The sequence below is a fragment of the Hemicordylus capensis genome, chromosome 4 (genome assembly GCF_027244095.1).
Source record: "Hemicordylus capensis ecotype Gifberg chromosome 4, rHemCap1.1.pri, whole genome shotgun sequence".
Classification (NCBI taxonomy): domain Eukaryota; kingdom Metazoa; phylum Chordata; class Lepidosauria; order Squamata; family Cordylidae; genus Hemicordylus; species Hemicordylus capensis.
Window position 1 is genome coordinate 259,211,697 of NC_069660.1, and position 24,857 is coordinate 259,236,553.

At 43.3% G+C, this 24,857-nt stretch overlaps 1 protein-coding gene across 1 annotated transcript in view; it reads left to right on the forward strand.

The window, feature by feature from the left end:
- The window catches only part of RP1 (RP1 axonemal microtubule associated), a 339,664-nt gene that overhangs the window by 274,537 nt on the left and 40,270 nt on the right, over nucleotides 1–24,857 (forward strand). Inside the window, exon 50 of the mRNA XM_053242771.1 lies at nucleotides 23,000–23,207. Coding sequence (XP_053098746.1) covers nucleotides 23,000–23,207 — 208 coding nt within the window. The remainder of the gene's footprint in view (nucleotides 1–22,999; nucleotides 23,208–24,857) is intronic.

The window sequence follows — 24,857 nt, forward strand, 5'->3', positions numbered from 1 at the left end:
AATTTGCAATCTTAAGTCCTTACTAACCTTCAAGAGAACCCTTAAAACCCATCTGTTTGGCTAGGACTGCCGGGGTTTATAAATAGTTTTAATTGTTTTAATGCTAACCTGGTTTTCAGGGTTTTAAATTTTCTGATAGTTTAATTGTTTTTAAGATGTTTTTTAATTGGTGTTCATATTTATATTTCTGTTTTAATTGTTATTGGTTTCTGTTTTTAAGGGCGGTATACAAATCGAATAATAAATAAATAAATAAATAAATTTATTGCACACACTTTTGTTTTCATTTCCTTCTGCTATCTTTGTGCTTCAAAAAGATTTAGCTCCACTCCAAGGTTGCTAACTTGAAAAATAATTTACATATACATGCAGTGCAAATCAGTATGAAATTACTGGTGTTTCCTGCAAAGTTGCAAGAGTTTCCACTAGGATACTTTTGTCAAATTATTCCTGCTTCTCAAGACATACCAGTGATGGATGGGTTATTACCTCCTGAATACACAAATCTTTCCTTCTGCTGTCCCTGTCAAGGTATTAAACTAGTTAGCTTGTCTACACCCAGAGACTTTTGAAACCCATTTGATTACAGAAATCTCTAGGCTATATTACCACTGATCTTTACAAAAGCACTCTCATTGCCCTTGTTGATCTATAGAACAGGAGACTGACTAGGACCATTAACATAGTGGTTCTCAGGCATTATGTCTAATGGACAGATTTAGGTCATGGACCAGAGTGCTCTATTAGGCATGCACAAGACTCTGTGCACATCCAGTGAAGATTCTGACTTTTAAAATCAGAAGCCTCCTATCTTCATTTTGCCACTGCTTGGCAAACTGCTTTTGAAACTCCCTTAAGCATAAAAAGCATCTTTTCCTGTGGTGTAGGGGTGGTGGCAGAGTGCATTTGTCTTGAAAGAAAGCCAAAAGTTCCAGAGCTAACTGTGATATGGCCCTAGAGTTGGAAAACCTGGACTACTGCATATCAGGTTAGACATACGCAAACTGTAAGATTGTTCACATGACCGATATACCTGGTGCTGGGGAGGGTGGGTGGGGAGGCAAGCTCCCATCTGCCTCCTGCACATGATCACCGCTACTCCTAAAGCTCTGCTGCTCACACGACACATGAGTGGTGTCTGGGTGAGTGGCAGAGCTGGGAGCCAAAAAAGGAAGTCCTCCACCATCCCACAATGCACTACACCAGGAGCACAGTGCACTGGGGGATTTCCCCACTGCAGGGTGCTCTTTGTAGATGCTGCAGGCAACATGAGCATTCACATGACCGGGGAGTAGGGTAGAAGGGTGCATTAATGCCCTTCTACCTCACTATTGGTCTGGGTTAAAAAAAAACTGGGCTATGTGGCTGAGGAGCACTGGGATCAGTCCCAATCTCAGCATTTCTCACAGGCAGCTCTACTGGGTAGGGCTGCTCTAGCCCTGGTAGAGCTGATCATGTGAATGACCTCTGTGTTTCAGTGGAAGGCCATGACTTTTACAGTGTCCTCTTGCAGCAGAGAAAACACTGCTTATGTAGTGATTTAGTATTTTAAGTGCCTCTTTTACTACCAGAGGAAAGAAACATGCACTGTTAATTTCATTATTTGATATGGCATTGCACAGATACTGTGAGCTGATTGATATATCATTTTATAGCAACTTCTAAAGACTTGGCTGTGGTCTGAAGGCACATGAAGCAGAAACTCTGATGCAATGAAGCAGATCTGATGGTCAGTCAGTGCCAGGATGGGAGACCTTTGGTAAGCCTATGGCTGCCTTTGGACATAATGTGAAACCACAGGCAACCATGCCAGAGGTTGGAGTTTGTGGTCGTCTGCGTGCGGAAACCCTTGGTTCAATTCCAAAAGTGACCTTAGGTTTCTGGCCACAAACTTGAATATGCACCCTTGGTTGCTCTTCAGTTTTGCGGGCACTAACTGTAGTTAGAAAGCAGTGCTGGGTCATTCAAAGGCTGTTGCTGCTTGGAACCAGAGTTCAGGGTAGAAAGCTACTCCCTCTTTCCTTCCCCGATTGTCTGGCACAACTGTCCTTCATGAGAAGGAGAAATCCCGCACTGTTAGTCCCCCTAGTCTCCCAGACTCCAGATTGGATTGTCTGGGAGTGCAGCCGGGGGGAGGGGATGGGAATGGGGAAAACCACAGGTCTGTTGGACCCCTGGTTTCCCATTATGTGCAGCCTCTGTATGCCACTTTGAGGCCTGTTGCAGAAGGTGGGATAATAAATACATACTATGTTAATGCATTCCTTATTAATCATGGTAAATTGTAGCTTTACAGTTCCTACACAATTTTCTTGACAGATAATTGTGGTTGCCTATACAAATGTTTTATTCTCCTGATACAGTTCTATTAAAAACTCACTTGTTTGGCCTGGACTTCCAAGGTTTGTAAATTGTTTTTTGTTTTTTTTTAAGTATTTTAATTAGTTTTAAATGGTTTTGTTTTTGAATTGTTTTTATATTGTTTTTAGCACTGTGTTTTAAATGGTGTGTTTTTTAATGTCTTTTTAAATTTGTTGTACACTGCCCAGAGCCTTTGGATCAGCAGTTTATAAATGTAATAAATAAATAAATAAAATTAGCATTACGGACAATGCTAAACATCAGTCCTTTAATTGTGATCGGATAAATGGATTTTTGCCTTAGCAGTGATGTTTTCTTCTATGCTTACTTTTGGAAATTATATGTATGTTATGTATGCTTTCTTCCCTGCATAAATAAACTCCCCCAAAGAGACTCTAATACAATATGCTGCTTATTAGGCAAGCAAATATGCACCTTGAGTTATTCCCTTTCCTCCTTTACAACCAGAGAGCCTAGATACAGTGAAGTGAAGGATTTCAGAGTATCTCAGGCATGGAATTTGCATGCTTCACCTTAACAGTTGTTGTGACATTTCAAAATGTGCTTTGCCTAGCAATAATTTCCCCCCTGATTCAATGGTAACTGCCACTTAGTGGAACTGAGTTCCTGTTTAATATTATGTCAAAATATGGCATTAGCCTCATACAAATGTCAGGACTGTTATAAGAGCAGATTAATGATGGAGAAATACATCAGGAAGTTTGAAATAGTCAAAAGTATTTCTACAAAAAAAAAAGGACACCCCTGTGCTAGATCTCACATGGACTGGTTGGCACCATCCATAGCTGGCTTGACAAAGAGGAATTTGATTACCTTTTACATTTTTAAAATAACAGGGCCACCTTCCTAAGCCTATCAAGCATATGATCAATTACAAAAAATGATGTAAATATTTACAACCAATTTGTTTGCCATCAGCTGTCTTGCTTGCCTGAGAAAAACCAAAAACTGCTTGGTCATGGAGTCAATTTCTGATTATTCATTCATTCATTCATTCATTCATTCATTCAATTTTTATACCACCCTTCCAAAATTGGCTCAGGGTGGTTTAAAAATAAAACAAAAACTGTTAAAATAAATCAACAAATAAAACAAAGATTTTAAAATACCATAAAACAATCAGTTAAACAATAAAACAATTTTAAAACCCTGAAAAACCAAGTACATTAAAACCCCTTGCAACAATTTTAAAACCCTGGAAGGCCAGGCCAAACAAATAGGTCTTAAGGGCTCTCCTTAAGGCCAATAAAGAGTTCAAATTACGGATCTCTGCAGGGAGCTCATTCCACAGTCCAGGAGCGGCTACAGAGAAGGCCTGCCTCCATGTCACCACCAGTCGTACCAGTGGTAACTGGAGACGGACCTCCTCAGATGACCTTAATGTGCGGTGAGGATCATGCAGAAGAAGGTGCTCTCTAAGGTAACCTGGACCTAAGCCATTTAGGGCTTTAATGATAATAACCAGCACTTCGTACTTTGTCCAGAAACATATCGGCAGCCAGTACAATTGTTTCAAAACAGGCATAATATGGTCTCTCCTAGTTGCCCCGGAGACCATTCTGGCTGCCACATTTTGAACTAAGTGAAGTTTCTGAACTACATACAAAGGCAGCCCCACGTAGACCGCATTGCAGTAGTCGAGCCTGGAGATTACCAGCTGATGCACCACAGTTTTGAGGTCGTCTTTTCAAGGAATGGACGCAGCTGTTGAATCAGCCAAAGCTGATAGAAAGTACTCCTAGCCATGGCCTCCACCTGAGATACCAGGGTGGGGCCTGGGTCCAGGAGTACTCCTAAGCTGTGTACCTGCTCCTCCCAGGGGAGTGTAACCCCATCCAGCACAGGGAGATCTAACTCATCCCTCAGATTCTGAGCCCCCACAATGAGCACCTCCGTCTTGCTTTGATTCAGCTTCAATTTGTTATTCCTCATCCAGCCCATTACTGCCTGTAGGCAGGCATTTAGAGAATGAGTGCCATTTGCTGAAGACGAACAGGAGAAGTAGATTTGGGTGTCATCAGCATACTGATAACACCCAGCACCAAATCTCCTGATGACCTCACCCAGCAGTTTCATGTAGATGTTAAAAAGCATTGGTGACAGAATGGAGCCCTGAGGGACTCCATGTAACAGCTCCTGCTTTGAGCAGCAGGTGTCACCAAGCTCCACCATCTGGAATATACCAGAAATAGGACTGGAACCACTGCAAAGCATTGCCTCCTATCCACAACTACCTCAGGTGTCCCAGAAGGATACCATGGTCGATGGTATCGAACGCTGCTGAGAGATCCAAAAAAACCAACAGAATCACACTCCTTCTGTCGATTCCCCGGTAAAGGTCATCCATTAGGCCGACCATGGCTGTCTTAACCCCATAGCCAGCCCTAAAGCCAGTTTGAAATGGGTCTAGATAATCAGTTTCCTCCAAAACCGCCTGGAGCTGGTTCACCATCACCCTCTCGATCACCTTGCTCAACCAAGGGAGATTGGAGATTGGCCTATAACTATCCATCGCTGAGGGATCCAGAGAAGTCTTCTTAAGAAGAGGTCTAACTATTGCCTCCTTCAAACATGGAGGCACCCTACCCTCCCTCAGGAATGCATTTATGATATTAACTAGGCCACCTCCAACAATCTCCCTGCTAGATTAAAGCAGCCAGGTCGGGCAAGCATCCAGAGAAGAAGTGGTAGGCTACATTGCCCCAAGCTGCTTGTCCACATCATAAGGAGTCACAGATTGAAACTGATCAAATCTAACACTGCAAGAGGGATCGTGGGACACTTCCTTCATAGACCTTGCAGAAATAGTGGAGTCCAAGTCGGCCTGAATATAGGAGATTTTGTCCATAAAGAACCCCCTAAAAGCATCACAGAAGAGCGTCTCCGGGAACTGATTTGAAATTGAAGGAGCTGAAATTATACTCCTCATGACCTGGGATAGCTCTGCCGAACGTGAACCCACAGATGCAAAGCGTGCTGACCAAAATCCCCTTTTTGCCACATGCACCACTATTGCATAATCCTTCAAATGGGTCCTATGCTGCATCCTGTCAGATTCGAGCCTAATTCTCCTCCACTTGTGTTCCAGTTGCCTACCCAGCCGCTTCATCCCTCGCAGCTCCTCAGTATACCAGGGGGCCATTTTTGAAGCAGGTCTGGAGGGATGCTTAGGAGCAATCATGTCCACTGTCCTGGTGAGTTCCTTATTCCAGGTTCCCACCAGGGCATCGACAGAATCACCAGCCGCACCAGCATCAAAACCCTCCAAGGCCTTTTGCAAACCTACTGGGTCCAGCAGCCTTTTGGGGCAGACCATTCTAATAGGTCCATCACCCCTGCAGAGATGGGTTGTGGCTGTGATACCAAGCTTAACCAGGCAGTGGTCCATCCATGACAATGGGGAAACTACTGGATCCCCCACCCACAGAACACCCCCCTGATCCGAACAGAAGACCGAATCGACTGTGTGGCTGGTGACATGAGTTGGTTCCGAAACTAATTGGGATAGGCCCATAGTTGTCATGGCTACTATTAACTCCTGAGCTGCACCAGACAAGCCAGCCCCAAAGTGGATATTGAAGTCCCCCAGCACCAAAAGCCTGGGAGACTCCAACACCAGCTCTGTGACTAGCTCCATCAGCTCAGTTAGGGAGAAGCTGAGCCCACACTGGACCAGTCGCCTCCCCCAACCAGGTCTCAGTTATACATGCCAGTGCAGCTCCCTCATCCATGATCAAATCATGGACAATTTCGATCTTATTCTGAACTGACCTGGCATTACAAAGGAGCAAGACTAGGCTCTGAGGGTCACTGGAGCTGCTCCCCGGGGCCTGAGAGTTGACAGAGCAGTTGGAAGTGGAAACAGTTACTAAATTACTAGTTTCCCTTCCCCTATAATGGCCAGCTGCTCTGCCAGCACCAATTCTTCTATTCCCTTTCTATTCTATTCCAACAGCTGCCCCAGAACTTCTGGATGCACCCCCCACACCATCCCACTCAAGAGAGCCCAAACACATATCTGCAAACAGATGTAGCACAACTCAGTACAAGAAAAACAACCCTCTAGCCCAAACCACAACCCACCTATGCCATAACCTCCCCCTAGTCCTCAGTCCCACCCCAAAGGACTAGCCGCAAAGGCTGGCACCCTTTGGTGGCCGGCTTTGGCGGCCACCTACAGGCATACCACTGGCCACACCTCAGGCATGCCTTCAGTGATTTATAAGCCTCTGGCAACCAAGCAGCCCCTCTTGCCACAAGAGACTGCTGGGCTAGCAACAGGTGTTAGATACCAAGCACTCCTGAAGGCAGCAGCTGGAATCCATGGCTGGAACAACGCAGCAAGCTGACAGGCAGCTCCTTGTCCAGGGTGAAATATGGAAAATACAGCCCAGAGCAGACCAGATGTAAAGTCCAGGCAAGGCAGTGGGGGGGGTGAAAGTCAAGCCCTCTAACCTGCTCCTCCCTTAGATATCTCTAATATTTCTCCTTTTAATATCTCTGAAGGTAAAGCGTGCCGTCAAGTCGATTTCAACCCCTGGCGCCCACAGAGCCCTGTGATTTTCTTTGGTAGAATATAGGAGGGGTTTATCATTGCCATCTCCCTACCAGTGGGGATTCAAACCAGCAACCTTCTGCTTGTTAGTCAAGCATTTCCCTGCTGCACCACTTAAGGTGACTTAATAATATATCTAGGTCACCATTATTTTCTCTTAAAGACATATGATCTTGTAAGCAGTCATGTTAAAGGGTTGCCCATGAAATCTAATTGATATTAGTTGGTCACTGACTGTATTGTACCCAAGTATTGTCACTACTATATCGTTCATGACAATGGAGGCAACACCGTTCTGTCTTTGTTTTTCATGTCCTGAGTAGTAAACAGTATGATTTTCTGACTGAGAGTGTCCAATTCCAGTCCATTTTAATCTGCTGATGTCCAAGATGGCAATCTGTAATAGATTCATTTCATCTTTCACTATGCCAAGCTTTCCCATATTCATATTTCCCATATTTATGCACATTCCACATACCGACTGTAATTCTGTCTTTGCAGCTTTGGATTTTCTTTCCCCGCATGGCAAAATCAGCAGCTAGATATCCAAAATGCTTTAAACCAACCAAGTCATAAACACCATCAGTACTCTGAAAGATCCTCAGCTCTTCCTCAGAAGCATGTTGAGTACCATCCAACCTGAGGGGTCCATCATCCAGCACTTCATCGACAATCATTCTATCTTGTCTATCCATGTGGTTTTCCTGGTAAAATATAGGAGTGTTATACCATTGCCTTTTTCTGCGCAGTATGAAATGATGCCTTTGTCATTTTCACTAAAGTGAACATCTGCCTCCAGCACCGTCCTATATCGCTGCTGCCCGATATAGGTGCCTCTTTGCTTTAGTTGGGCACCTGGGATGACCTTCATGCCTTGGGTGACCCTACTGGGAATATACATCCCAGCGTACTTCATTCACCCCTCCCAGGAACACTCCCCCATCACAATGAGGCAGCACAGCAGGGCTTGGGGGGGTGGTTTCTATGCCCCAATGGCTGATGCAGAAGAGGAAGTTGATGAGTTTTATTGCTCAAGTTCAGTCTGAAATTGACAGAACATGCAAGCAAGATGTGCTGGTGGTGGTTGGAGACTGGAATGCCACAGTTAGAAATGGAAAACACAGTCAGACTGTATGGCCTAGGAAACAGAAATGAAACAGGAGAATGACTATTAGTTTCTGCCAATCGAATGATCTCTTCATTGCTAACACATTCTTCAAACAACCAAAGTGGCGGGTATATGCATGGACATCACCAGATGGAGTACACAGAAATCAAATTGATTACATTACTGGTGCAAGGAAGTAGAAGAGCTCTTTTATAACAGCAAAGATGTGGCTGGGGGCCAATTGTGGAACAGATCACAAACTGCTCATGTCCAAGTCAAGCTAAAGCAGAAAAACAAAGCTATCCAGTTTCCACAATATGATCTTGAGAATGTACCCACCATTTTCAAGGAGAACATCAGGAACTGCTTTGAAGTCCTGAACCTCATTGAGATAGGGAACCAGAGGAACTGTGGAATGAAATCAAAGAAGTTGTTAAGGACGAATGCAAACAGAAATTGTCAAAAACCAAGAAACAGAAGAAAGCAAAATGGATTTCAGAACAGATGGTGGAAATTGCCCAGAAGAGGAGAGAAGCCAGAGTAAAGAAAGATAAAGACCTCAGGAAGGAACTTAATAGGGAATTTCAGAGGAGCAGTACTACAACATCATCTAAAAAGAAACTGAAGATGGAAATAGACACAGAAATACAAGGAAAGTTTTCCAAAAGATTTCTGAACTCAGAAGGAGGTTCCAACCTCGAATTGGTATGTTAAAGGATGACAAAGGACAGATAGTAACTGATTCAGAGAAGATCAAACAGAGATGGAAGGAGTATACTGAAAATCTGTACAGCAGGGGCATCAACATCCAAGATACTCTATAAGATATCCCCTACTTGCAAAAACCTCTAGTACGAGAAGATGAAATTAGATCACCATAATGGTCATTACCATGTTGGAAGGCTACAGGAATTGATGGAATAGCTACAGAAATATGGCAGGCAACAGAAGAAGAATCAGTCAAGGCTCTAATTAAACTATGCCAGCAAATCTGGAGAATGACACAGTGGCCAACTTAAAAACAGCCCTGCTGGATCACGCCCAAAGCCCATCTAATCCAGCATCCTATTTCACACAGTGGTCCACCAGATGCCACTGGAAGACTACAGGCTGGAGTTGAGGGCATGCACTCTCTCCTGCTATTACCGCCCTGCAACTGGTACTTAGAGGCATCCTGCCTTTGAGGCTGGAGGTGGCCTATGGCTTCCAACTCCTCCATCAAGTAATCCAAACCCCTCTTAAAGCCAACTAGGTTGTTGGCTGTCACCACATCTTGTGGCAAAGAATTCCAGAAGTTGATGATGTGTTGTGTTAAAAAATACTTCCGTTTGGTGGTCCTAGATTTCCTGGCAATCAATTTCATGGGATGAACCCTGATTCTAGTGTTATGTGAGAGGAAGAAGAATTTCTCTCTATCCACTTTCTCCACAACATGCATGATTTTATAGACCTACAGTATATCATGTCTCCCCACAGTCATCCTTTTTCTCAACTAAATAGCCCCAAGTGTTGCAGCCCTGCCTCATAAGAAAGGTGCTCTGGGCCCCTAATCATCTTGGTTGCCCTCTTCTCCACCTTTTCCAGTTCTACAATGTCCTTTTTTAGATGTGGTGACCAGAATTGTATGCAGTACTCCAGGTGTGGCCGAACCATAGTTTTGTATAAGGGCATTATAATATTAGCAGTTTTATTTTCAACCCCCTTCCTAGCATGGGATTGGCCTTTTTCACATTGAGTCGACACTTTCAATGAGCTGTCCACCACGACCCCAAGATCCCTCTCCTGGTTAGTCACCGACAGCTCAGATCCCATCAACGTATACTTGAAGTTGGGGTTTTTTGTCCCAATGTGCATCACTTTATACTTACCAACATTGAACCACATTTGCCACTTTGTTGCTCACACACCCAGTTTGGAGAGATCCTTTTGAAGCTCCCTACAATCTGTTTTGGATTTCACTATCCAAAGAGTTTGGTATCATCTGTAAATCTGGCCACCTCGCTGCTTACCCCTACTTCTAGATCATTTATGAATACATTAAAAAGCACTGGTCCCAGTACAGATCCCTGGGGGACCCCACTTCTTATTTCTCTCCATTGTGAAAACTCTCCATTTATCCCTACCCTCTGTTTCCTGTCCTTCAACCAGTTAGCAATCCACACATGTACTTACCCGAGGTCAGTATACATAACAATACCAAAGAAAGGAGACTTAACAGATTGTGCAAACCATTGCACAATTTCCTTAATTTCACATGCTAGCAAAATATGCTCAGGATCATCCAACGCAGATTACAGCCCTATGTAGAAAGGGAAATGCAAGATGTTCAAGCTGGTTTCAGAAAAGGCCAGGGAACAAGAGGCATTATTGCTGATACACACTGGATAATTGAGAAAGCAAAAAAAAAAAAAAAACCCCAAAAGAAGCCAATGGAACGATTCTCACACTGTAAGACTGTAAGAACCACCAGGCTCGCAGCCAAGCCAAGGGTAACCCGCTCGAAAACTCCTGGTAAAAAGCAGGTTTGCGGAGCTAGCGCTCCAGCAAACTTGCTTTTTATGATCGTGAGTAGCCACGGCGCACCTTCGTGCCATGCCTACTCATGAGTAGACCCCCGGCCGGGAGGTGAAAAGCCGCGTCCCGGCTCCGGGGGTTTCCCCAGTATGCCCTGCACGCTCGCGCAGGGCATACTGGGGCTTGCGAGGGCCGCACGGCTCCCACTCCCCCAACCCCCCGCCAGCTCCATCTTGGAGCTGGCCATCGTGTGGGCAGCCAATCCGGCCACCCAGGGCTCCCTGCCCGCTCATGAGCAGGGAGAGTCGGCTTAGCCCACTCTTCCCGCTCACCCGAGGAAACCGGGTCTCACTGATCATGAGACCCGGTCCAATATGTGCTTCATTGACTACAGAAAAGTATTCAATTGCATCAACCATGTCAAGTTGTGGAATATCCTTAGGAAAATGGGCATCCCTGAAGATCTCATTGTTCTCATGAGAAACCTATACAGAGACGGAACATGATGAAACAGACTGGTTCCAGATTGGCCAAGGAATAAGACAAGGCTGTATATTTTCTCCTTATTTATTCAGCTTATATGCTGAACATATACTGAAGAAGATGTGCGCAGTTTTAAAGTTGGAGGAAGAAACATCAATTACCTGTGCTACGCTTATGACACTACTCTGATAGCTGAGAATGCAGATGATCTGCAAGCTCTAGTAGTGGAAGTCAGGGAGCACAGTGAAAAAATGGAACTGCAACTAAATGTAAAGAAGACTAAAGTAATGACAACAGGTACAGCAATGAGCCTTGGAACTGATAGTGAAGACTTTGGAGTGGTGGGTAGCTTTTGGATCGACCATCAACAGTAAAGGATCCAGCAGTCAAGAAATACACTGCAGACAAGCACTTGGTAGGGTTGCAATGAAGACTTTTGAAAGGATATTTAGATGTTGTGATGTGTCTTTACCTACAAAGATTAGAATCATTTGGACCACGGTTTTTCTCATGACACTCTATAGATGTGAAAGCTGGACTTTGAAGAAGCGAGATAGAAAAAGTATTGAGGCTTTTAAACTTTGGTTCACCCATGAGTCCATGACTAGTGAATAAAAAGAACAAGGACACTGGTTCAAAACTTCCACTACCCTCTGGTGATCAGATATAAAAGAAAGAGAAGGCTTTGTGTTATCTGTACACTTGCCAGCATCCTAACAAAAGCTGAGACCATGCAGCCGAAAAAGTCATGTGCACAGCAATAGCATCTCCACTTCTTGAGCACGTGGACTCACAAGTGGAAAGGCAAGTTTTGCCAATTTTCCCTTACCGCAGAAGTGCTCTGTACAATGCAAAATTATGTCCCTGAATTTTTGTGAATATATAATTAACAGTGGTAGTACTAGCTTCTCTTGTAGGACTCCATTTTAAATCGTTGTGACAATGTCCCTGCTAACTGGACAAAGAGGCATTTGGTGATCCTCTTATATTTAAGAGCGAAAGAGCAACTAGCCCTATTCAGCACCATCTTTCCAGTGGCTGTTGTGGATGTCTACTTTTTGTGAGCCCTCTGAAGATAGGGAACCATATCATCATCAACATGATCAATATTTATTTATCCATTCAACACATTTTTCTACTTCCCCATATGCAAGACCCTGGATGGTTCTAAATCTAAAACCACCACAGCAATTAAAACATAACACGATTACAACAGTTTAAAATGCAGATGATAATTCTAAAGTTTAAAACATTTAAACTATAAACAAAAGCCTGACTAAACAGGTATGTTTTCAGTCCTTCTTTAAAACATCCAGAGAAGGGGAGGCTCTACTTTCACTAGGAAGCACATTCCAAAGTCCCAGGGCAACCCTAGAAAAGGCCTGGTTTTGAGTCACCACTAACGGGCTGGTGACAACCGCAACCGGACCTCTCCCCATGAACTTAATAGGCAGTGGGGTTCATGAAGAAGAAGGCATTCTCTTAAATATCTTGGACCCAAGCCATTCAGGGCTTTATAGGTAATAATGAGCACTTTGTATTTCACCTGGAAACTTATTGGCAGCCAGTGTAGTTCTTTTAAAATGGCTGTAATATGATCTCTTTGGGTAATCCCAGAAATCAACCTGTCTGCTGCATTCTGTACCAGCTGCAGCTTGCAGACTACGTACAAAGGCAGCACAATGTAGATCGCATTGCAGTAGTCAAGTCTGGATGTTACCAACATATACACCACTGTTTTAGGATCATTTATCTCCACAAATGGACGAAGATGGTGTATCAGCCAAAGCAGATAGAAAGCCCTCCTGGCCACTGCCTCAACCTAAGAAACCAGGTAGAGGTTTTGGTCCAGAAGTACTCCAAGACTCTTTCTGCTCTTTCTGTGGGAGTGCTCTTTCTGGGTGAGTGTAACTCTATCCAGAATAGGCAGATCTAAGCCACTTCCTAAGTTCCAACCTCCCTCAATGAATAGTAGTAGAGTAGTAGTAAATAATAATATGATTAGTATTATATTTCTTTGTAGACTACTTTGAGAACATTTTTAATTGAAAAGTGGGATGTTGATGATGTGAATAATTTCCTTATGTTATGCATATCATCCCACAGTGTTCTCTAAAACAATATTTTTCTTGCAAGCAAAATCTAGTTTTGTCCTGTCCTGTCCTGTACAAGAGCACACAGGTCAGCAAAGCAAGGGAATGCAATAGAGATGTGCAGAATGTTTTGATGTTGAAATATTTAAACTCAAAACAGGCTCTTTCTAGTGTTTCAATCTTGAAACAAAACTCCCTCTAAATAAAGGGCCTGTTTCGATCTCGGAACAAAACAAATCCATTTCGAGTTGAAATGTTTTGACATTTCAAGCACCATTTTGGAGGCCTGTTTTTCTCTTGCTGATTGGTTTTCTGGTACTGGCATCCAATTGGCTTGCTATCCAATTGGCTTGCCTTGCTTCTTGGTAGAGGTGTGTGGACTGGTTTGAGTTCAAACCAGGTTGAATTCAAAACAGCCTGGTTTGACTGGTTCAAACTTGAACTGGCCTGGCCCTCCAAATAGCAAGGGGACAGTGTGAGCTGAAACAGGCCCAGTTCAGATCAAACCAGTTCAGTCCGTTCCCACCAGTTCTAGTACTTGTGTAGTGAATAGTGGATTTAAGCCCAGTCTTTGTCTCAGAGCAAGCCCATGTGGATGAAAGAAAAATGCTGATTTATTCCCTCCATGTTTGCTCAACAAAAGCTGGTCCTTTAAACTTAAACTGGTAGAAAATACCTGCCACCACACCCTAATTACAGAGCTTAACCCTTCCCTGGATTTGGGTGATTGTCTAGGGAGACTCTAATTCTCTTTACCAAATGGAAAAGAACAGAAAACCTTACACTGCTGCCTACTCATGAAGAGCAAACTACCAGTTGCATGGGAGTTACAGCAGGAGAGAGGGCAGGCCCTCAACTCCTGCCTGTAGGCTTCCAGCAGCATCTGGTGGGCCACTTTTTGAAACAGGATGCTGAATTAGATGGGCCTTGGGCCTGATCCAGCAGGGCTTTTCTTATGTTCTTATGTAAACTTGGCAGTGTGAGTTGCTGAGCAATCAACATTGAGGCATGTTTGCACCCAAGTAAAGCCCCCTTTCCTGAGTTAAAAATCCACTCAGAGACAGGTAAAATGCAAAGAACAAAAATAAAAAAAACTTTATTCAAAATATTACATACTGCTTCAGTCTGAGGCTCTCTGAGCTTTGAGTTACAGGTAAAAATAAATATTCAGTGATATTCAGAAAAATAAGTATTCAGAAAATAAATATTCAGAATCAAGAAGATTCTTCCAAAGATCACTCCAGCTAGTGTTCAGAGTGGCACACTTTAAAACTGTGGTTACCCAGTTGCAAGGATAATTCAAAAAGCACACCCCCTGCAGGTGCAAGAAACCTTTAAAAGCACCTTTACAGGGTACAGAGACTTCTACAGAGGCTCAGTTCCTCTTTGTTACGTTACAGATAAAAACACATTAAAGCTATTGTAAGGATTTGCAAAAGCACAAAATCAAAAGAAATCTAACGCAGGCTACCTAACACATGGTTCCCTGGCTAAACCTTTCCCCAAAGCCAAAGCCCTTGGCTTCCTTTTCCCTTGAACTCACCCCAAACTTCAGGAGATAATTCAAGTTTCCTGCAAACCTGTCCCTCAAGGATCTGCAGATGTCCTTCCATGAGAGAAATCTCCAAGCTGGCTGTTGGCCATGAAGCAGCCAGACTTTATGGCTGGTACTCACAAAGCCTGCTCCCCATCTTCTCTCATCACCCTCTTGGCTCCTTCTGAGAACCAAGAACCCTCTTCACTTCCTGCTGCAAGACCCTCCAGGTCCCGGCCACTGTGTGCTGAGTGGCTGATTCTCAGAGGTCACTGCCTGTCAGTCAGGATAAGATTCACTTCCGGTTCCCTCTTTACAGGAAAGGAAAAGCTTATATTGCTTGATCATTACAGCTTGCAAATGAGAATCTGATCAGGATTCCGCTCTAGAAGCATCAGGGGAACTCTATGGGGTTGGAAAAGGGTTGCTGGGGGTTGGGGAAGTTTAGTTTACATGCCACAGTGTTGGTGGGGCTCTGTGGTGGGCTGGCAGTGGCTCCCCTAGGCCCCGTCGGTGCTTCCACCCACATCAGCGAAGGCCAGCAGAGACCCAGTGCAGAGGTCACTCTAATGGCCTCCATGCTTGTGCAGAAGCATGAACTGGCCCCTGCCAGCCTGCACTAATGGAAGGAGTGCCAACAGGGCCTAGGGGAGCTGCCGCCACCCCATCACCAGCGAGGAGCCACACTACTGCAATGTGTAAGGTAATCTTCCTCCCACCCAACCCCCCCCCACCCTTTTTCAATCCCATAGGGTTCCCCTGATGCTTGTAAAAGGAAACCCTTACTGATTCTCCTTTGCAAGCACTAGAACCGGGTACAGCCTGTTCAGCCCATTTCCAGGCATGAACCGAACTGGCTCGTGGACAAGGCTGTTTGTTCAGTGCACACCCCTACTACTTGCTTGGCTTGGTATGATACAAATCAAGTGTTGTCATGGGCAACTGTATCACCATTGGCTGGTGGGAGGGAGGAGTGAGGAGGGAGGGGGAGGCCAAAAAGAGGGAATTCCAAAATGTATTCAGCAGGACTGTGAGGCAGAGAGTGCCCTTATACTGTGCATGCTTCTCTTGAAAAGGATACATCAGGGTGGAAGGTAGGTAGATTTGATTTTGTGTTGCGTCCCCCGCCCCCAAGCACTGAGTATAATATGCTATGCTATTGCTACTGTAACTATTTGGTTTTGCTGGATCTAAAAATTGACAAAAGCAGAACTTGGGTGTCCTCTTTCCTTGAGTTGTTGTTTGGTTTGTTGGTGAGATAGTGTTGTGATGAGAAATGGGCATTGGCAGCCCCACCCACCCCTCTCATATCTCTTGGTGATTCCTGTGCTGACCTCCATGTCTGGCCCTAAGACTAACATATGGCTGAGTTGTCAGCAGTATGCAGATGACACTCAGCTATATCTCTCCATGTCACCTGATGCTAGGGGGGCAGTAGATGTCCTGAATTAGGGGCTGGAGGCAGTGATGGGTTGGATGGAGGCTAACAATCTGAGACAGAATCTGGGCAAGACAGAGGTACTGTTGGTCAGTAGGTGAGCCAATCCGGATGAGGAAATTCTACTGGCTCTGGATAGGGTTGCACTCCTCTTGAAAGTGCAAGTGTGCAGCTTGGGGGTACTGCTGGACCCAGCTCTGCTTTTGGAAGGTCAGGTGGAGAACAGTGGCCAGGGGTGCCTTTGCACGGCTTAAGCTAGTGCACCAGCTACATTCCTTTCTCAGGAAGGCAGATCTGGCCACTGTAACCAAGCCTTAGTCACATCACAGCTGGATTATTGTAATGAGCTCTACATGGGCTGGCACTGAAGAATATTCAGAAACTGCAGCTAGTAGCAGCTAGGATGTTATTCAGAGCTGCCCACTGGGACCATATTACCCCCATTTTGAAAGAGCTACATTGGCTGCCAATCTGTTTTCAGGTCCAATTCAAGGTGCTAGTTTTTACCTTTAACGCCCTAAATGGTTTGGGCCCTGGATACCTTGGGTTCCGCCTGAGGGACCCAAGTTTCTGCTCACTCGACTAAGTCATCAGAGGGGGCCCTGCTCATGTGCCGACAATGAGGGAGGCTCGCCTGTCGTGTATGCAGGACACGGCCTTCTCAGTCATTGCCCCCAGACTTTGGAATGCTCTCCTGGTGGGCCTCCACTCCCCAGTCTCCATCACAGTTTTTAGAAAGCAAGTAAAATCTTGGCTCTTCACCCAGGCTTTTAAATGAATGCTTTGTTTGCTGCTGCTTTGTATCTTATGGTTATATTTTATGTTTTTTAAAAGTTTAAATAGATTTGTATTTGTACATTCCATTTTAATTCTTATTGTGTAGTTTTTTATGGTTTCATATTGTTAAATGGTTTGTAAACCGCCTTAAGATTATTTTAATGAAAGAAAGAATAAAATTAACAATCAATCAATCAATCAATCAATCAATTGTGCTTCACTCACTGCTCTGGTCTGCTCTGCAATCTACATTGCAAGGTTTACTCAGTCAAAATGTGGCTGAAATTGCTCTAGGTGAGTTTATGGCTATGCTTGCTGCTAAGGATGCTGCTGTGGCAACTGTTCCAATGCTAGGAAGTATCAATCAATCAATCAATCAATCAATCTTTGTTATGGTCTTTGACCAGCATAAAGTAGAGTACATTTAAAAAGCAATGAAGCAGCATTGAAACAGGCTATGCCTGGAACTGGGAAGACAGCAGAAAAGATAAAAGCTATACAGCTACTGTTAAGCTATGGTAAGCTATCTAAAAACTACAGATAGTTTCAAGTTATGTTTAGTCAAAACAACTGGGTCAACCTCTGTTTCAATGAAATGTTTCAGCTGTTTGTGTTTCATTTCAAGCCCAAAATGCTTCATGCATATCCCTAGAATGCAAGGCAAGTTTCAGTACCACAGATAGCACCAAGGGACAAGTTGCTCTGACAGTAGTCAGAGTTAGACTGAGCTCTTAATACCTCTGAGTTCAGACTACCCCTCCTTGATTCCACCTACCAGAAAGTGGAAGTCTTAAAAGGGGCAGCTTTCAGGTCTGGAGTCTGATGGTACTTCTCTCTGTCTGATCCTGTCCAGTGTGTAGTTGGTGCTGATGTGCATCTATCAGGGAGTACAATGGTGTGAGAAAGGCCAGATCTTCCACAAACTTGAGTTTTGAGGATGTCATTTTGGGGAGCTGAGGGTGCTGTTTCAGAGTATTCCGTTCTAGAGCTCTTTCAGGTTTTGCCCCATGTTCTTGTTGGCCACCTCTCCAAGCACCAGCCCCACCCCCTCCTGTCAGCTATCCAGCAATGCAGTTGTTCCACAACAGAGACGTCCCATCCCAAGTTTGTCAGCCAAGTTTGTCAGCAAGACTGGATCTAGTGCTGTTTCTGCCTCCTCAAGGTCAGATTCAGTCACTACTCAGGGCAGAGGTTGGTAGGGATCATGACAAGTTTTTAAAGTAGATTTTGTACCACCTGAATAAAGGTGCAAATTCTTATTTTTTTTCCTATTAAATTATCATTATTTAAAATTTGTTTAAACATATATGACATTTTATGGTAACAGGTTTTTGGCTTTCTGGAAGCTGCTCTGTATATTGTGGATGAAGTGCATTTTAAAACGTTTGTGTCTTTTCAGCTTTCTCTAATGTTAATGTGGATGTGAGAAGGTTAAAAAGCAGATCATAGAGAAGAAAAATATACTCAAAATATAGCTTGAGATAATTTGCATAAAGAAATGATTGGCAAGAACTAGATATTTGTGGGCTCCATCGTCCTTTACAGCTATTTCTATTCATAGATGTCCCAGTTTTAAATTTAAGAAGAATATTCTTTATGCCTCTTCCACTAGGCTCCATCTCTGTAATTCTATTTTCAGCAATGAATTATCTCCAAAAGAGAGAAGAGAATAATGAGGCCACAAACTGAGATTCATGAATCTCAGTGTTTTTTGTTTTTTAAAAAAGTTTCAGTCCTGGTTAAAACAGCTTTTTCTAGTTTCTAGTAAAACGTATTTTAAAATAAAGGAGGGAATTTTGAGAAATGAGTAGAAATTAAAGAGTGTAGTAAAGCAATTGACATTCAGAACTTGAAGGATATGGTGTGCCTTGATTCACCATTTCAATTTCTGCTGGGAATATTTTTGCTAACCAACCATCAAGTCTGGACTACTGAGGTTATATGATTGATGTTTATGCAGAGAGACTGTTTATTCGAAATCTGCTGCTGCTACTACTACAGCTATTGCTGCCACAAAGGGAAAAAGAAAGCTTTCAGATCTGACATTGATGATAAGGATAAAGCCAACTTAGGTTCAAAAAAGTCAATAGGAGTTCTCAGAACATGGATCTTGGGAAGCACTGCAGTACCTAAAGGTGACCTGCCAAGAATTTCACACAAATATGGAGCTTATAGTTTTTGTTACTGGTTTATAGAGGATAAGGAATGTACAAAAGGGCTTGCTGTGGTTTTAAGTGGAGCTGGCTTGCTTTTTATGCCAGAAACATCAGAAATGTCATTGCAGGGCTTTGAGTTTTCTTGGTCTCAAATAATGGCTGAATAAAGACATAACCCAAAACTGGAGTTAACCGGGGCAGGGGTTGAAACTCCATTATGTCCAAATTTGTGCAACTGAAGTTTTGAGCTGAAAGCGACCTGCGGTTTGGCTTGCCAAATTCCAATTTGAACCTTCAGTTTGCACAACGTTTCACCGCCGAGACCTGGCTGCCAAAGCATTATGTCTGAAGCCATAACTGCGGTTTTGTACCAATTTTGGAACCACAATCATAGAGGTGTGGCACAGACACAGCTGGGATTGCACCCCCTCCATGCCTGAGGTATTTCTTGTTGGCCGCCTCTCCAAGGACCAGCCCCACCCCCTCCTGTCAGCTATCCAGCAATGCAGTTGTTCCACAACAGAGACGTCCCATCCCAAGTTTGTCAGCCTCTGATACATGCAACAGTGGCCACACTCTGACACATGGAACATCAAAATCTCCTTTGGGTGTGTGCAAGGCTTCCCAGGGGAGGAGGGGGTTGTAGTGCAAAAGTTCTGTCTTTTACCATTGAGCGTGGGGGGCCCACAAAAGCGAGGCCTCCTTTGTTTGGTTCAAAAAATGCATGATGACGCTTAGCCGCTTCAAGATCGTGGCCAATCAGGACCACTCTGCTGATATCCTTGCTGGGATCAGCCTTGACAGCTGAGCAGCAGGGAGGGGTTCCCCTCTCCTGCAACTGGAGGTTGCAGAACTATGGCTGGACAAACATTTGCAGTGCAATTTACAGTTTAAAATTGAAACTGTAGGTTCATCAACCTTCAGTTTAATGTTACATCTGAATGTGACCAATGTATGTTTTCCTGCTGTACAGCCTTCATCAGAGAGGCCACCATGCAAAATTTATTTTAATTAAAAGTATCTTTCTCTTTTTGCGTATAAATTGGTGAGCCTTTTATACTTGGCAGGAGGACAGCGACTACTCCTATTCATCTTGGCATGGCCTTCCTCCAAGTGACTTCCATGTTACTTTTTTAAGATAATGAACTATTTTGGGTCAGAGAACCAATTGCTCATATATATATATATATATATATATATATATATATATATATATATATATATATACACACACACACACACACATACCTCTTTGAGAGCTGCTGCTGCTGTTGTTGTTGTTGTAAAGCATTATATAAATACTTAATTTATTTAAATACTTTGCACTTGCCTTTTCATCTCAATAGACTCCAAGGTGGCTTCCAACATTTAAAATAATAAAATAATAATAATAATGCACTAAATTATTATTAATGCACTAAAATATGAAAAAGATAAAAGCAGTGATAAACAGTGGAAGAAACATCATCCTCATTTGCTAAATGTCTCTAGGCAAATCAAACTGTTTTAATTTACTTTCTAAAAGACAAATTGGTGCCAAACATTACAAATTGGAGAAGCGAGAGCAAACGAGAAAGAGAGAGGAGTGGGGAGAGAGAATCCTATAATCATGTGCAGAAGGTCCTATGCCCACTTGCCCCATGCCTATTCTCTGAAGATGGAGGCAAATGGTGCAGCCCTTCAGTAAAGATCTCAACAAATCAGTGGTTTGTATGGGAAAGCAGTCCTTCTGATCTTGTGTTTTCAGGCTGTTTAGAGCACTTTAAACTGAAAAAAAACCTGGAATCAGTGAAGATCTTTTAATAGTGGGAAATATTTCATTTGATGGATCCTATCTAATAACACAGCTGCTGCATTTTGAATCCATAGATGTTTCTAAATCATCTTCAAAGGCAGCCCCAAATATAACAACACATTAGAATAATTCAACTTGGATATTACCTAACCATGGATACTGTGTCAAGATCAGCATTTTGCAGGAGGGGTTGCAGCTGGCATACTAACCAAATCCAGAGAAAGGTGCTTTGAGCCACTGATATTATCTAGTCATCTACAGTCAACTCCCCATCTAGAACAGGCCAAATGTCTACTGAGCCATCTACCAACAGTACTCCAGCATCTCTAGACGGAGCTTCAGTTTATCATCATCATCATCTGCCCATTACTATTTCTAATGCATTAATTGATGCTAAATTATTGGATAATGATGTTATATTATTAGGGATGTGCACAAAAACAGTTTGCCTGGTTCAGTTTGAATTCGAACCAGGTTCGAACCAGGAGGGGGTGGTTCGGTTTTGGTTTTGCTCGAACCTCCCCCTGGTTCGGTTTAAATTTGAACCGGTATGAACCGATTTGAACCAGTTTGAACTAGTTCAAACAGGCTCAGACACCCAAAAATTGGTAGGATGGTAGCTGGCACCCAGGGGTACCTGCCACCCAAACCCCAAAGCAATCGGACACTCATACGATTTTTTATGAATTTTTGAAAATTATTTCTATTTTTTCTCATAGGATATAATGGGACTCCAACCAGCCCATTATTCCTTATTGTGGAGCACCCATGGGTTCCAAAAACAATGCAAACCCCGAAGCAATCAGAAACCCCTATGATTTTTTATGAATATTTGAAATATTTTAATTATTTTTCTCATAGAGTATAATAGGACCCGCACCAGCCCATATCCCCTATTGTGGAGCACAAAGGGGCACAAAGGTGGGGTAGGTGGTAGACACCCAGGGGTGCCTACTATACACAAAGTTCCAAGGCAATCGGACACTCCTCTGATTATTGGTGAATTTTAAAATTATTTTGGAATTCCTCATAGAGAATGAGGATTGCAGCAAATGTATAGCTTCATGTCAGGGAGAAAGGGGTGTCCTAGAGTGGAGTGTGGTGGGTGGTAGTTCCCAAGGTGGGCAAGGAAGCTATCAGAATTATTCGAAAGGAATGGGGCAAAAGGCTGGTTTTTAAGTGATTTTTGAAATTTACGCGACTTTAAGGTTTTTCTCCATAAAGAAGCATGGAGGTGTCAGCAAATGTCTAACTTCACATCGGGAGCAAAGGGGTGGCCTAGAGCAGAGTGTGGTGGGTGGAGTGCCCAAGGTGGGCCAGGAAGCTATCAGAATTATTTGAAAGGAATTGGGCAAAGGGCTGATTTTTAAGTGATTTTTGAAGTTTATGTGTCTTTAAGGTTAGCAGATGAGAGTGGATTCATAGTTTGTCATTGAAAATCTTATATGCTACCAAAGAATCTACACTCAGAACACTTCAGAAACAACAAAACCCAGTACCCCATGGATTAGCAACCCATGGAGGTGGTCGGCACCCTCGCTCTGGGCCACCCCAGCACCCCCCAAGTGCGATTATGGGGCTGCTGAAACCTCCATTCTTCCCTATGGAGAAAAACCTTAAAGCCACTTGTGGGGTTCTGGAGTGGCCCAGAGTGAGTGGTAGTCTAGTGCAAAGAGGGTGCCATGATCATAATCATTGCCCTGTGTACCCTTGTCTCCCAGAGGCCAGGCACAACCCCACCTCCTGCCTAACCATGCTTGTGCAGGGCGGGGAGTGGCATCTTAACATGTATATTGGTCCTCAGTTGAGTGATACCTTCATATCTAAATTTGTGTACAGCTTAACATTACACTCCTGTGTGTGCAAGTGCTTATCTTTTCCCCCATGTTTTGCGCACACACATATATGCATGGGGAGAGAGAGAGAGAGAGAGAGAGAGAGAGAGAGAGTTTTCATTGCATGATTTGTTTGTAGATCAAGGTAATATAATGTAATCTGGTTCTGTGCTTGATTGGGGTTTCTCAATCTTTCTTATCGATATTTGTGAAATATGAGAAAAATGTGGAACATCACTTTGCTCCTACTTTTAGTTGCTTGATAGTTTTGTTTCACGATATTCCATCTGTTGATGAAGCCCATTGCATGTTGATTGTGACTCTTCCAGGTGGATGTTTTTCAAGTGAAAGCAGTAGATATCGGAACTCTGCATGAGCTTGTTGTGGAAAAAGGAAAAGGCTTGGATTGGCACCTTGAGAAGATTATTGTGAAAGAGCCAAAGTTTGCTGGAAGGGAGATACTGTTTATGGCTCAAACATGGCTAAGAGACAGAACTGATAGGAAAAGAAGTGCCTCAGTAACTCTGAATGTTACAGGTCAGTATTATTTGAGACATTACTTATTTGCTGAGAATCTCCTTCAGAACTGCAGAACATGCCACTTTTTCTATTTATTATAAGCCTGTTGTAACAGAAAGCACACCATGCAGAATCTCTGCTTACTGCAGCAAGAGCAACAGCCAGCTTTGCAGTTAGCATAAAGATATTAATAAATGGTTGCAACCAAATGGAATACAATTTTATGGAAGTTTTCTGTCACCGTCTGCTTATCATTTGCCTGCAAGCAACCCCATATCCTAAAATGCTGGCTGAATTGCTGTAATGTCATGGAACATTCACAAACATTCCAGCTTCTGAGGGGTGCAGATCTTTGTTGCAAATGTATTGTGTAGGGACCCATAACTAGCCCAAAGGATAGTGACTGATATTTGCCAATGTATGAAATAGGAAGACATTATTGTTAGAGTTGGTGATTCAGCAAGCATTACTCACACCATCAGTCTAGTACAGTTGCTCTCTCAGATTTGCCTAGACAACCTTCGGCTTCCATAGCATTCTTTTACACCTTAGTCCAGTTTCTTTGCACCCAGTAATCACTGAAAAAAGGTTTGGCAGACAGTTAAATTTGGTCCTTGAGAATGGCTAGTAGTGTTCTATACTTGTATAGCTAGGTGAGCTCCTTGCCCTTTTCCTGCCACAGAGCAACAAACTAGACATTAAGTTGGAAATCCATGATCATATGTCTTGAAATCTTTTTCTTTGCTTAAAAGCAGAACTGGACGGGCAAATTCAGGTAAGGCCAGAGTACTGGGTGTTTTTTAGTCCTTTTGCCGCCTCATGCCATTTCCTTTATTAACCCCCTGCTAGTGGTCATTAATTATAAGAACAGAAGAAGAGCCTTACTGGATAAGATCCAAGGCTTATCTAGATCAGCACCCTGTTTACCATAGCAGCCCACCAGATGCCTTGGGAACCTCATATCGAGGAGATGAAGACATGCTCCCCATCTTTCTGTTGCTTCCCTGTGACTAGTATGTAGTGGATTTTGCTTTGATTCAGCTAGCAACTAGATAAGTGAATTAACTGACTGAGCCAGTATTACCAGCCCTTCAGCAATCAGCTCACAAGGCTAGACTATCAAGTATGAGTCATCCCTCTGAGTGCTCTGGTTGTTAAAAATCTTTAACTTTCCAAAAGCCTGGAAAGAAAAAGAAGAAATTCTGGTAACTCAAAAGTTCTGGTAGTTTAATCTCACTGCCACCAAGTCACCCTCTAAAAGTCTTTCCTAAGAGGGCTTGGGTGACTCAAAATCTCCATTTCACTTTGCTTCCCCCTTGCTAACAGGCAAGGATATAAAACAACTGATTCTTAGGCATTTGCTTGCACGTGGAGCTAATGTTAATTGGCCGAGCTCCTCTTGAGATGCGTTTTACACCAGAGAAATCCCCCTTCTGCCCCCGCTTCCCCTGCTGGGTTAAGAAACAACCCTGGGAGGCTTGTAAGAAAAAAAGAACAAAAACTGTTTATTCAGTTGCTGCAAACTAGTCCATCTGAGGCTTAAGCTTTTTAGATGTACTTAAAAATGCTTTGGTGCTGGAGAAGACCTTTGTGGATACCATGGAGAGCCAGGAAAACAAACAAATGGATCATAGAAGAAATCAATCCAGAATTCTCACTCAAGGCACA